This window comes from Mauremys reevesii, linkage group 6 (genome assembly GCF_016161935.1).
Source record: "Mauremys reevesii isolate NIE-2019 linkage group 6, ASM1616193v1, whole genome shotgun sequence".
In the NCBI taxonomy this organism is placed as follows: Eukaryota; Metazoa; Chordata; order Testudines; family Geoemydidae; genus Mauremys; species Mauremys reevesii.
The window spans coordinates 105,538,055-105,551,645 of NC_052628.1; the positions used below are offsets into that span (position 1 = coordinate 105,538,055).

The 13,591-nt window shown below is 38.1% G+C and overlaps 1 protein-coding gene across 3 annotated transcripts in view; it reads left to right on the forward strand.

Annotated features, from left to right (window-relative positions):
• PTPRD (protein tyrosine phosphatase receptor type D) overlaps window positions 1–13,591 on the forward strand; it is a 1,010,945-nt gene that overhangs the window by 873,442 nt on the left and 123,912 nt on the right. For all 3 annotated transcript variants that reach the window (XM_039543118.1, XM_039543120.1, XM_039543119.1), the window contains 2 exons: window positions 6,434–6,524; window positions 12,907–13,116. In XM_039543118.1, coding sequence (XP_039399052.1) covers window positions 6,434–6,524; window positions 12,907–13,116 — 301 coding nt within the window. The remainder of the gene's footprint in view (window positions 1–6,433; window positions 6,525–12,906; window positions 13,117–13,591) is intronic.

The following is a 13,591-nucleotide window of genomic DNA, read 5'->3' on the forward strand; positions in this document are numbered from 1 at the left end:
ATAAGAATTTAATGGCTTTACTGTAGTGCATTTTAAATTAACACTAATGGGACATGGGGGCAATTTCTTAGTCACACCACAATTTGTTAAATATGTTGGGGAACATAACTTTCATTCTTCAGTGTCTAATAATGGTAATGAGTAGATATTGTAATAGAGCTGTGCAAAAATATTCATATCCAGAGCTAAATGGGTATCTTTTCACCAGTTCTGCTTCAGGTAAGGTATTTCTGGCATTTTGCCAAAATTTGTGTACTTACTAAAAACAGTATTTCTGACTGAATGTTGCTGTGCCTGTTTATGAATCCCTCCCAAGTAAAGGCGGGAAATTATGCCAGGCCTGGGTCCCAAAGAAAACAAACAGTTAAGCAATCCCTTGAAGTGTTTTGCGTCTTCTGTTGACCCACTTAGCCTGTTTCGTGTGTTACCGGAGCCCTGGTTATGCAGTGAATGTTCTAACAACTGACATGGGATTGCTCCCCCCAATAACTGTCAGTGCTGCATAGATATTCCTTATAGAGCTAGTTAGTGTCATTCTGCAGCCTACCTTATGTGTTCTTCTGTACTCCACTTTAACATTGCTTGTGTGTGCTAAAAGTGTGTGTGCAGCAGTCTGATTGGCTAATCAAGGTTGTGTGTGGCAGTCTGACACTTGGGAAGCATGACAGAGTGTTAGACAAGATAGACTCACCTTGTATTATATGCTTTGATAGAAATTCATGAATGTGAAGGGAAATGAGTGGTAATGATTTAATGGGGGCATTCCACTAGTCAATGCATGTGATAAATTTAATCCATGATAGCCCAAGTAACTTGTTCACATACTCAGCCAGAACACAGTGTGCAAAGTTGTACTCTCAGCTGATTTTCTCTTAATTTTGAGGAAACCACTGTAATTACTGACCACATGAAATTAGGAGTCGTCTTAAGGTTGTGGCTGGGCAGGTTGAAGGAATCTACAGCTACTGTTGAGGCAAATATGTGGACTAAACACAAAATGTGTATTTAAAAATAAAACAGGTAATGAAATGTTACGTGTAACTTAAAACTATACAGTTGGATCTGTTCAAAATAACGTAATTAAGAAGAGGTGTGTAGCCATCTAATGGCTTACAATAGAAAAAAGGGATAAACACTGTAATCTGAACTGACTACCTCAATATATTGATTTAGGAAGTTGATTTTATTCCATTAGGTGAATAGCGGTAGCCTATGGTAAGAGGGAAATCATAGCCAAGAAACTACACTTCTCCAACTTTTTTTTAAATGCCAATAGGGCTGAAGAGTGATGATGGACCTAGGATATTCCTAAGAAATGGGGAAAGCTATTAGGATGTATGGAAGGGCATATAAGGAGTGCTATTCTTTTTCCCTGTACTATATTTCAAACAGCGTGCTAACCTTCCCTCTCGCTGCACTGAGGGTAGAGCTGGCCTTTCAGGCCTGCAAAGCCAGAGGTAAATCTCAGCTTTTATTTTTATTAAAGTAAGATTTTAGCCCTTTTCCTTCCAAAGACAGCACTGAACATGTGAATCAGTTGCTAGGGATGAACAAAGCTTTTCAGGGCCTTTCTCTACAGCTGCACAAAGCTGGACTTTGGAATTATGAAATCTGGTTTGAATTTTAGAGATTCCAGAACAATTTATGGTTACCCAGGCTATCGTTGGTGGTGGTGGGGTGTTGCAAGCTGCATCCCAGTGGATTAAGCACAGCACTGTGAACAAGGGAATCCTAAATTTCAGTCCCAGCTCTGTCCCTGACTCCCCCTATGACCTTGTTCAAATCACTTAGGCCAAAATTTTCAAATATAAGCACACCTGACTAAAAGTGGCCTGGTTTTCAAAGGAGCTGAGCACTCATCCTATTGAAGGCAATAGGGCTGGAGGGCACTCTCCAGTCACTTATTCAGGTGCCTAATTTTAAGCACCTAAGTGTGACAGCTTTGGCCTTATCTTTTCTGCCTCTGTTTCCCCAATTATAATTTTGGGATAATAATATTGTAATCCCCCTTACTTCCCTGGGTTACTCAGGAGCAGGCAACATTCACCTGTGTGCCTGGGCGCCTGATGTTGTTGACATTAAAGGAGATCCTGAGTTATCCCAGTGGTGATGTTGAATAAGTGGGAACCTTTATCCACCCCTCTGCTGCAGTCCCTTTATTCCTAAAGGAATTTAAAATTGGTGGTGCCTCCACCTGGCTGGCCCCTGTACACACTCAATGGTGTGCCTTGGGAACCTCCAGGAATGAACCCCTTCAAATAGTAATAATAATAACCTGTGGCATGGGTCTAACCCAAATACCAATTATAAATAATATACATCCAATGTACTTAAATTAGAGCTAACACTCATTTACTTAAAAACTTAAAAAACAGGATATAACAGACTAAGAATAAATTTCATTAGTAACTTAAATCCACAGAAGCAGTTGAATAAAATCAATTAACAAATATACTATACAGCAATAAATGAAACATGTAAGTGGCATTTACACTGCCACCATTCACCCCACCCCAGAGTGTACACGCCTCTGGATTTCAGAGAGCTAGGTACTTACTTGCGTGGGCGCGCTGGAAGATCTGCAGCTGGAGACAGCACTCTGTTGGTTCTGTGCATCAGTCCAGCTAAGACAAAAAAATGACACCACCCCTCTGAAATTCGAGTTGGCTCCACCAAATGTCAGCAGCTCTGGGTCCTGGCTCGGTAGGAAGATCACTCTGCCTCTCCTCAGACTCAGTCTCTCTGCTGTGCCCCCTTCCCTTGCAAGTATTTTCCAAACAAGAGTGGGGATTACTCACAGCTCCTTCACTGCAGGCCATTCCTTCACTTCTTTTTCAGCTCTAGGCACAGCAACAGTCTCTGCTCTGACTCCAGTGAAGCCACCGACAGCCTTGAAGCTCCCTGCTCAGTCAAAGCCCTTGTAGGCTCTTAGCAGCAGCTCCTGATATGGACAGAGCTCCACAGCAGCAATCTCTCTCCTCTTCCCAAAATGAAGTCTACCACCTGGTCTCCCTGCACTAGGAAGTCTCCCACCACCTTTCCCCAAGGCATCATGGGAGTTGTAGTTTGTAAGGCTAGATTGCAGCACACAGAGTTTTCCCCTGGAACACTCCCAATAAAGTTCGGAGGCCCTCTAGTAAAAGGTGCCTACATACTTTTCTACATCAAAAGGGTATTGTGATGATTAATCAGTTAGCATTTGCAAAGTTGTCATTGCTAGAGTAAAGCCAAATGCACACACAACCCTCCAATATAGATATGGAGCCTAGTACCTCCAAGACCACAGTTTCTTTGCAGAATCAGACCATACATTTTTTTTTCAAAGTTGATACCTTTGCTTACAAGTTAGTGTGGTGACCCAAAGAACAATCCCTTTTATTGTATAGAATGAATGAGTTAAATCTGGCAGTTCCCCAAAAAGTCATCTGACTAAGCCTCTGTCAAAATCTTCTGACTGGCACTGTTCTTAATGGTGTGGTGATGGTGACCAGCAGTTTATCATGGTTTCACAGAATTATCCAATACACAAGGTGATCCAGATTAAAGGTGTCTGAAATGGTTGACTTGCTGCTTGATCTGTCTTTTAGTTTAATGTAAAAATTACTTTGTTTAAGCCTCAATTTCTTGCTTCCCATTTGAATGAATTATTATTTCTGAGGGATTAGTCAGTTCTGCTAAGGCTGTACAGGAACCAGGGATTTATTACTACTCATACTTCAGTATTTATATAACTCCTGTTTCAGCAAAGCAGGCACAGCTAGCTGAATAGAAAATGGGATCATCCATCCTTTTTTGAAGGATCAAATAAGACGATACATTTTTAAGAGAACACATGAAGACCATTTGGTCTGTGAAAGGACAATCCCGTCTTACGGTTTTTTTTCTGAAAATCTTGTTTGCAGCATTTTTAATAACTTCCAGCATCTTATATATAAGCCTCCTCAGTCTTATTTTAATATGATCTTTTATAGTTATTTCTATGAAGAAATGTACTATAATGCTAGTTTTGATCTTGTTGTATTCCATGTATCCTGGTTTTTATGTTGAGTCACTGATAAAACAACAAAGAAATCATGTGAAATAAATAAATACAAAAGCTTGGAGATACATACCAAGCATCAAGGCCCAGATTTTGTAAGGCTTATACTCAAGTTGAGCAGTATCTTCCTCTCCCAGTAGTTCCACTGAAATCAATTTAATCAATGGGACTATTTGGGGAGTACAGTACTGCTGACTGGATGCAGTTATGGTCCTAGTGAAGTCAATGGAAGTTTTGCTGATGAGTTCAATAGAACCAGGATTTCACTCAATGTAAGTAAAGCTGGCAGAATCTGAGCCTATAGCATTTGCTAGAAAAAGGGTTGTTTCCCCATTTTATTGATCTGCATAAAAGATAAGATATTTAGTCAGTCCCCTCTCGTTGTTATAGACTCATGCTACATGTTTTGTTTTACAAATCTAGGATAGAATTATTATGGACTGGGATTGGTAAATAGCATTCACGGGTCTGTGGTACTTAGAGAGCTGAGTACCTACACTTCTTCTTGGTATCAATTATAGTTGTGGATGCTCTTTGAAAATTAGGCCCTTGATATTTTTTAAAAAAGGAAATTTTAACACATTTAAGCATTTTGTATGGTAATAAAAAAGTGCAGTCATGTTACAACATAGAACTCCTTTATCTCTAGGAGTGTTTTCACATGCTGCCAAAAGGGAGATCCAGATTGAAGGCACTCCATTGAGATGGTTACTTCATAGGCTGGTTTAGACTGAGCTCTTTGTATAGGACTGTGGAAAAGTATATTTATGGCTTCTCTTACTAATTGCTTCAGAGGAGGCTGTTCAACTGTATTCCTAGCCATGAGTGAAATGAACAGACAGCCACTGTGGCAGAAAGAAAATGGATAATAAGCCATAAAAAATGGCAGGCCAGGATAGGTGAAGATTGTCCATGGTCCTTCAACCTTATCTTCTATTACTAGTCACTAATGGAGGACATGGAGGCACCTTAAATATGAGATCTGTCATCAGGGCAAAGGAAGGCAACTACTCTCCTTTATCCTCTCTGCTGTTGAAACAAAGAATAAGTGGTTTTTTTTGACAAATATATTAAGAAAATATATAATATCTATTGTTGTCACTCTGTTTCCTCAGTTCTGCACACTAATATGAAAGGATAGACCTGCTTGACATATACTCTGGTTTGGTGGGAGAAAATGAGGAGGAGACAATCTGGGAACAAAAAATTAAAAAATGCTGCCTCAGCTCAATTATACTGAAAAATGTCATTTACTGAAAATTCTTTATGGGAGAAGAGAAGAGGATGTTTTTCAGGGGAATGTTTGACTAGTAAATTGCGAGTGTATTTTGCTTTAAAGTCCTGACTGTGAAGAAAGCCAAATGGTGGGGTTTCCTATTCCACTGTAATGAACTATATGTTAGGCAGCTACAGAACTTGTTAATGATAATTTATAGTAAGAAGTAAAGGGGATGTGTGTCTTTTAAAATATATATATATGAAATGATAATTAAGAAGACATTATGTGTGTGTTTATATATAAAATGTTATCTTAATTCTTAATTATATGTGTGTGTGTGTATGTATATATATATATATAAAATATGATCTTAATTGTCATTTTATATAACACACAAATATACACACAAGTCTGTTACAGATATATAATGTTTTAATTCTCGGTGTGTGTGTGTGTGTATAATGTCTTAATTCTCAGTGTTTATATATATATATACACACACACACACACACACACTCTTACCCATTATACATATATAATGTATTCTTAATTCTCAGTTATATGTATAACTCCCCCATATATACCCTTTTACTTCTTACTATATATTATTGACCAGTTTTGTATTATGTCTATATAATACTATAGTATGATAATAGTAGCAGGATCAACAAATACATTATGTTACCATCTCATTCCCATTATACATGAAAATTGGGAGAAGAGTGTGATGGTAAATGGGCTCTTGAAAAATCCAGTAATAAGTTTCAGCTTATTGGTTTCCATACGCTTAGAATGCTGGCAGGGCACAAGTGTCCCATGCCTGTTACATTTAAAATGAGATAATAAACTGCAGTCAACCATGTAGGCATTATGAAATATTATAATTATAGTTTCATATAAATATTTATGTGTTTAGATGAAAAAGCAGGTAATTAGTGCCATTTGTTTGTCAAATGCTGTACACTAGAATTTATCATCTGTTTGTTTTCAAGAGCCTCAGTAGTGTACAAGAACCTTTTTGGGAGATTGTAACAACATTTCATGTACAAAATTTGCCTTTATTTCAGCACAGTTCTCTCTCTCCAGAGAAGTTTGCTTTAAGTTCACATCCAACCCTTTTGACTTATCCTCTCACTTGATTTAGACCTCATTGTTATCTATTACTTCCTTTACAGAGGTTATTATATAGTAATTGTGCCTTTGAAGAAGTCTCATGGAAAGTTTATCAAACCATGGGAAAGTCCGGATGAAATGGAATTAGATGAGGTACAGTATTTCTATTTTGATTCTTTCTGTTTCTATTTTAGTAATTAAAATATTTTAATGATTGCATCCCACTAATGCACTGATTTCAGTGAGTTTAGTTGTCTGGATATTTTATCTTTGGATTGAATTACCCTCTGGGGGTGGAAAAAAAGATCTAATTACTTAAATTAGAAGACATTAAAGACATTAAGTTTCAATAAAGCACACAAACTGTCTGATCTTTGTTGGCATTAATATTTTATTCTTTGCCTATTGTAAAGCATAAAGCAAAAGTGCATAAGGTGAAACGAGTTGTCAGCAAAAGCTTAATCACCATTGATATGAACTGCAGTAAAGGCCTGGTTCATTAGTGGGCTGTTTGCTAAGGATGTAACAAATGCTAAATTGCAATTTGCACTGCTGTTTAACATTTGACTTACCTTGTGGTCTTTTTACCTGTTTCTCACATACTGTAATACCGATGATTAGGAAATCTTTGCAGTATTCTCTATTCTCTTGGTGCTCAGTATTCCAAAATTAAAAACCTCATAGGAGAAAACAACTGTGTGTCACCAATTCGCAATACAAGCGCCATACTGCAAAGAACAGTGTATAGTGGCTTCATTTCAGAAAAACAACAACTAAATACTTTATCTCTTTTGAGCTAGTATTACTTCTAGCCAGTCTAGTGTAGATTCCTTCTATGTCTGCATTGAACTTAATCTAATCTGTCCTCATTTTCCCTGTCTGTAAACTGGGGGTAGTGATCCTGACCACCTTTGTGAAGTGCTTTGGGATCTCTAGAAGAAAAGCACCATACGAGAGCGAAGTATCATTATGATTATTATTTTTATATCTGTCTAGGGTTTGAGGCCACACTCATTGGTGTTGTAACTGGTACAGATAATATCCCCATATCTTCATGACAGAGAATCTCCAATTTGCTCCCTATGTACTTAATCAAATCCCATTGAAGTCATTTGGAGTCTTTCCAGTGAATTCAGCAGGCTTTTTGGATCAAGCCCTATATACTTTCCCCTTTTCCTTTAGTCATGGTAAAGAGTATTCTGTAATGAAGTTGCCATTGCTTCTCCATAAAACAGCCAACAGAAAGTGCTTATTCAGCAAGTGGTCACCACACTTTTTCCCTACCCCCACTGCCCAAATATGTTTTCTGTGACCTGAATTCCAAGGGGCAAGGAAAACAAGAGGTAATTCCTCATTCTGGGCATCTATTGTAGGTCAATATAGGAAAGTGTTTTCAATAACCTTGTCCAATAATTGGGAGTTTTTAATTGCTTCAGTGACCAGAAAAGAAAATTATCTGCAACAGCAGGAAAATAGTAATTCTTCGTCAGAAGAATGCAAAAGGCTTAGTTGTTCTTACTAAGTTATTCAAAGGAAGACATGGTTGCTGCTGAGTAAACAATTAAAGCCTGAAATACTCTTCATTATTTTAATCAGTTTTTAACCAGTTTACAGCATTGTCTTCTTTCTGTTTTGATCATAATTGGATTCAAAATGCGGAGAACACTTGCTTGAGCCATTAATCTCTTTCCTTTAAAAGAGCTGGTTGTAAAGGCTATCAGCGCCTTGATGCAGTCCTAGATGACATCAAATGTAGTTAAACAATAAAATTTCCCTGGAAAGACCCATTCAGTAATGGAACATTGATTTATTATTACTGCCCAATTTTAACCTCCAAAATCCACAGTCAGATTCAGCAACAACAACAGATAAGTGTGGGTGCAGGATGACATTGAACTTTGTTGCAATAAAATTCTGCGGGTCTGTGCTGCTGATTCCCATAACAAAGGGTCATTTTAATCATTCTGCAAGTTGTGGTGCATTAATCTGTATAATAGTTTGATAAAGAACATTTATTAATTCAGAAATATTTGGGTCAGGATGGGCTGTTTCCTACATTTTTACTGATATAATTGAGACCACATTGCAGAATTAATGGTGGAAGAAATAAGATATGCATTGACTGGAAAATGAAAATTATTTCTGTTAAAGAACTAAAGCCCTTGATATATCTTTTACAATTGCCTTCAATATATGTAGTAACTCTTGAGAAGGGGGAGGAAAATCAAAAGGTGGCCATGGCTGCACTTCATGCTTTCTTGTTCAATTTCTGATGCTTAAAGGTTTTTTTCCCCCTACCTGGGGAAATAAGAACTTTATATTGTTGTTGTTTAGTCTTTTCCTGACTAACTTGAGAAAGCAGTGACACAAATAAAGGGTAAAATGCACCTATGAGAAGAAAACTCACCAAACCTCTAAACCAAACTACTGACAAATGATTAGGTCTTTATGGAGGTGAGCTAGGGGAATTTCTGGGTTTTGTCTACTACATCCTCAGATATCTAGGTTTGGGACATATTGCACAGGGAGTTACTCAATATGCTAGACACTCCCAAATGCTTTGCAGAAATAGGTTACCCAAAGAGACCTCAGTGGCAGGTGGTTTTGGAGCAGTAAATCCATAATCTACCAGTCAAGAAGACTATATCCACACTAATCTAAGTGTTCTGAACCTACTAGGTTTCATGCACCCTCAGCTCTGATTGAAGTCAGAGGTAGTGGAGGGTGAAAAGCAAGGGTGCAAGACAAAGCCACTAGTTAGACAGATATTATGAGTTTGAAAGGTATCAGGGAGAAAAAATGTACTTGAAACTGGGGTTGAAATTCAGGCTCCATTGAAGTTATTGGGTGTTTTCCAATTGACTTCAACTGGACCACAATTTCACCGTGGGTTCTTGCAGTTGATTCAAGCAGAGTAAACTGTTATTTTGCTTGGTCAGAAACCATGCCTTGTTTGCTAGTTTGTGGCCATTAGATTTTGGAAAATGCATATAGTCATAAAGACATTTAGTTATGATGAGACTTGGTAACACAGAGTAAATATGTCATCTTTGTGAAAGCAATATGAATGGCAGATGTTATGATTTGAATTTAAATATTATTTAGGAGAATTTTTGTTGTTGCAAGGAATAACGAAAAAAACAACAACCCAGAAATAGATGTTAAGTCTTAAATGAATTCAAAGCCTTTCAACCTAGTCCTGTTCTAAAGTATCACTGGGAATAAGTGTGATGTTAATGACATATGGCAACAACATCACCTATATCTGAAATATGAATGAAAGCAAGGGTGCACTTGGGGTCTATTCAGTCATGTGGAATAGATTTTGTAAACCAGATTTCCATCCACATGCAGAGCTAAGATTAGCTGGCCTTGATTGACCAACATCCAAAGGTCTAAAACCCAAATTATAATTATAGTATGAACTGGTAAGATGGGGAACAAAAAAATTGGCTGGGATTTTCAAAGTTGGTGTGGTGGTAAGAGTAAGGTGAGCTAATGCCATTGAATTCCAGTGGAGATCGCTCCCCTGTGACTCCTTTGAAAATCTGACTCTTCATCTTAAAGGGTGGCTGGAAGCATATACTTCCCTTTATATAAATATACTGATGTCTGTGGACCACCAGTCAGTAAAAACTCCCTGCCCTCCCAAATACCCGAAGGAGCTGGACCTGACGTTAGGAGGCAGGCAAGTGGAACTGACTATGGAGAGGTGGATGTGTATGTATTGAAGCCAGTTGCCAAGCTGCTTTCAACTTCCCCTGCCTGCCTGGTATATAACCAAGCTTTCTCTCAGTGGTCTTTTTCATCCACTGCTGGGAGTGACTTTATCCTGGTTTACCCCTCCCCAGCCCCCTCTTGCCCATGAAACTCCACTCTGAGATGAAGCTAGGAAGGGAGAGATGAAAGCATCTCTGGGAGCAGAGCTGTGGAAAGGCTGGCCTCGGGGGAGTGATAGAAAGCTCAGCAGGCTGGCATCACTGCATGTACATATTTTTGGGGGTGAATGCTTCTTAGAATCCCACTAGCAGATGCCTTGGGAGCATATGGCATCATGAAAGAAAATCTCCCTCAGCAGATCTCCTCTGAGTTGCTGCTGTTAGAAGCAACAGCAGCCAGGGCTAATGTCCAGGCAGCCTCTGCTCCCCTCTCCTGTTGCTGGTACTGACTCTACCTAGTCCTGGCACATGTGAAGCAATCAGAAGGTGGGGCTTTTTTCTTAAAAAGGGAGAGTGGCCCTCAAAACCAACTAGATAAAAGCATCATGAATAGGCCAAGATTTGTCTATTACCCACTGCAGCCCTCACTTTTACACAGGTGAGGGTCACCTGAAAATTATTCTGGATGCACATTAAATAAAAGATATGTGCAAAAATCACTACAGTTGTTTCTAAGATTACAGTATAACAATGTCATTTTACAGCAGTGTCATTTTCAAGGATCCAAACACCTTCAAATGCTTGGGAAGTTCATTTTCAGATCGAGGGGTCCATTACACTAGTTTTTATGCTGGTGTAACTCCACTGAAATCAATAACGTTACACCAACATAAAGCTAGTGCAACATGATGGGTCTGAACTCTATATCTGGTCACTATATTGATCTCTGTAACCGAGCAGAGCAAAGCCCAGTATCCAAACACCCCCAACCTTTAAGGAAGTTTGTATCCAAATTTTGCATCTTGGGCCCATTTCTAATTTTAACCCATTTGGGATTCAAAATTTTAATGAACTGGCATGTTCAGATAATCAATGTTAACAAACTTTGTTTTAGTAGTGAGTTAAGTTTAAGTCATATCCCAGAGAAAGGAGTGGTTGCTTGTTTTGTATGCTTTTGGATTGTTTGCTGCATAATTAGGAAATATTTGTTCCATTTTGGGGATGGCAAAGAGAAATGCCATCTAAGTTGCAGTGTAATACTGAAAAAGTTGGTTGAGCTAGAGCTTCCCTGACTAAGCATAGTTTTAAAATGAAAATATATACTAGAAATTACATTTTAATCTCTTTGCTACTGATCTGTAACTTTCCCCTAGAGACTTGCATCCTACACTTAACAAAGTAATGAAAACTTACCCATTTTGTTCGTTTTGTCTGTGAGCAGAGAAACTCAAAATAACTATGTGACCTTGGAAGAATATAAGGTTGGAGACTGAGTCTATTGCTTTTACTTTAAAAAAGAACAATGGATAAGTTTCATGGGTGAAAAATGAGGGAACACTCTTAGCAGTCATCACTTGTCAAGCAGGAAAACTTCAGGCTATTTTTAAATGAGTCAAATTAGTATTTGCTTAATGTCAGTATATCCAATGTGATAAAAGATATTGAATAAGCATTTGGCCATTTAAATAAGTAATTAATCAGTGGTTTTACCAGGTCGGCTTTATTTCATTTATTAGTTAACATACAAACATGAGCTAGTATTTAACCTTACTGCCAACTACCCTGACGTATATTTTGGCTTTGTTCATCAGAGCAAATATTTAATGGGGTAAAGGAGGTTTACATTTTGAAAGGCAGGCTATACAGTTTATGTCTCCATTGAGTATGTTAAGTTCTGGTGCTTAACTGTTGTGATGGAAAGTGGTCTGGGTGTCAGGACTCCAGGGTTCAGTTCCTGGCTCTTTCATTGAAGGGCTCTGTGACCTTGAACAAGTTGTTTAAAGGTTGATTTTAGTGATGATGAGCATCTGAAACTTTTATTGACGTCAGTTGGAATTGTGGGTGATAAGTGCATCAAGAAACTGTGCCCTTAAACTTTCTCTGCCTGCCTTTACTCATCTGTAAAATTAATTTAATTATACCACCCTCACTGGGTGTGTGTGTTTGAGATTCATTATTTGTAAAGTTCTTGGAGAGCCTCAGATGAAAGCTGTTATAGAAATCCAATGGACTATTTTGTGAATATGGATGATGATGTTATTTGTTTGTGTTCTAAACTCTTCGTAATACTGAATGGTGCTAGAAAGACAGTGTTTGCATTTTAGAAAGTCCCCCTGGAAAATTAAACCTAGGTAATGAAGCCTGAGTTTCAGAGGCTGGGATTTTTTTTTTCAATTTTGTATTATTTTCAAATTCTTTCCTCAAAGGGAAGTTCGTTTGCTTTATTGGGATTCACTGTATTAAGTTGGAGGTCACAGTAGGGCTGCTGCATACATATAAAAATTATTATGCAACAAATTGTCTTTATTTTTCAGAGAAAGAGTGTAATGCATTGTAGGAATTAATTCTGTGGGGTTTCATTAGCATGGACAATGATATCAGGCACTGAAAACTGATCTAGTTGACCCATGTTTATAATCTGAGCAGTGCAATTGCAATTTAGTATCTTACCTTAACAGGAAAGGCCAAAAATTTAAGGATCGCAAGAACTGAGATTTAGTGATGCTGACAAGCACCATGAAATGAGCATAAATGGTATTTTGATAGTTCCTGGCACTGAATTAAGTTTTCCCATTAAACTATCAATAAGTCACAGTAATGTTGTTTACAGTTATCTTTCTGTTCTCTCTCTCTCTCTCTTTTTCCCCCCCCTACAGCTGCTTAAGGAGATAGTTAGGAAACGCAGAAGCATTCGTTTTGGGAGAGAAGTTGAATTAAAGCCATACATTGCAGCTCACTTTGAAGTTCTTCCTACTGAGTTCACCCTGGGGGATAAAAAGCAGTATGGTGGCTTTGAGAATAAGCAACTCCAAAGCGGTCAAGAATATGTCTTCTTTGTTTTGGCTGTAATGGAGCACTCTGAATCTGTAAGTGGGCTGCATGTTTTTGCTGTTGTTGTTTTTATTCCTTAGTTTACATTCACTCATTTCTTATAGTATTTGTTCACACGATCACTCCTCTGCGCACTCACATAAGGTCAGTTACCTACATGGTATGTCAGTGCTTTTCAAAAGTCAGTGTCTTTCCTTGCTTATTTACAGTGATCTTTTGGGCTAGAAGGAAATCGTTCTGCATGCATTTTAATGTATTACCGTATTTACGTCTGTAACTGAAGGCTAAAGATCACCTTTTATTAGCACAATTCTGATCCTTTGCAAATTACAGGCCTTGCTTCATGACATCTGTGATGCAACTACTGAGGCATGAGCTTCACAGCAATATCTTTCACAGTGTAAAAAAAAAAGTTCCTTTCTTGCCTGGGGACTACCATTGAGACAATGGTGTTTGTTACCAAAAATCTTTGGAAAGATCTATCTAATCAGAGACATGCACAGCTAGCTT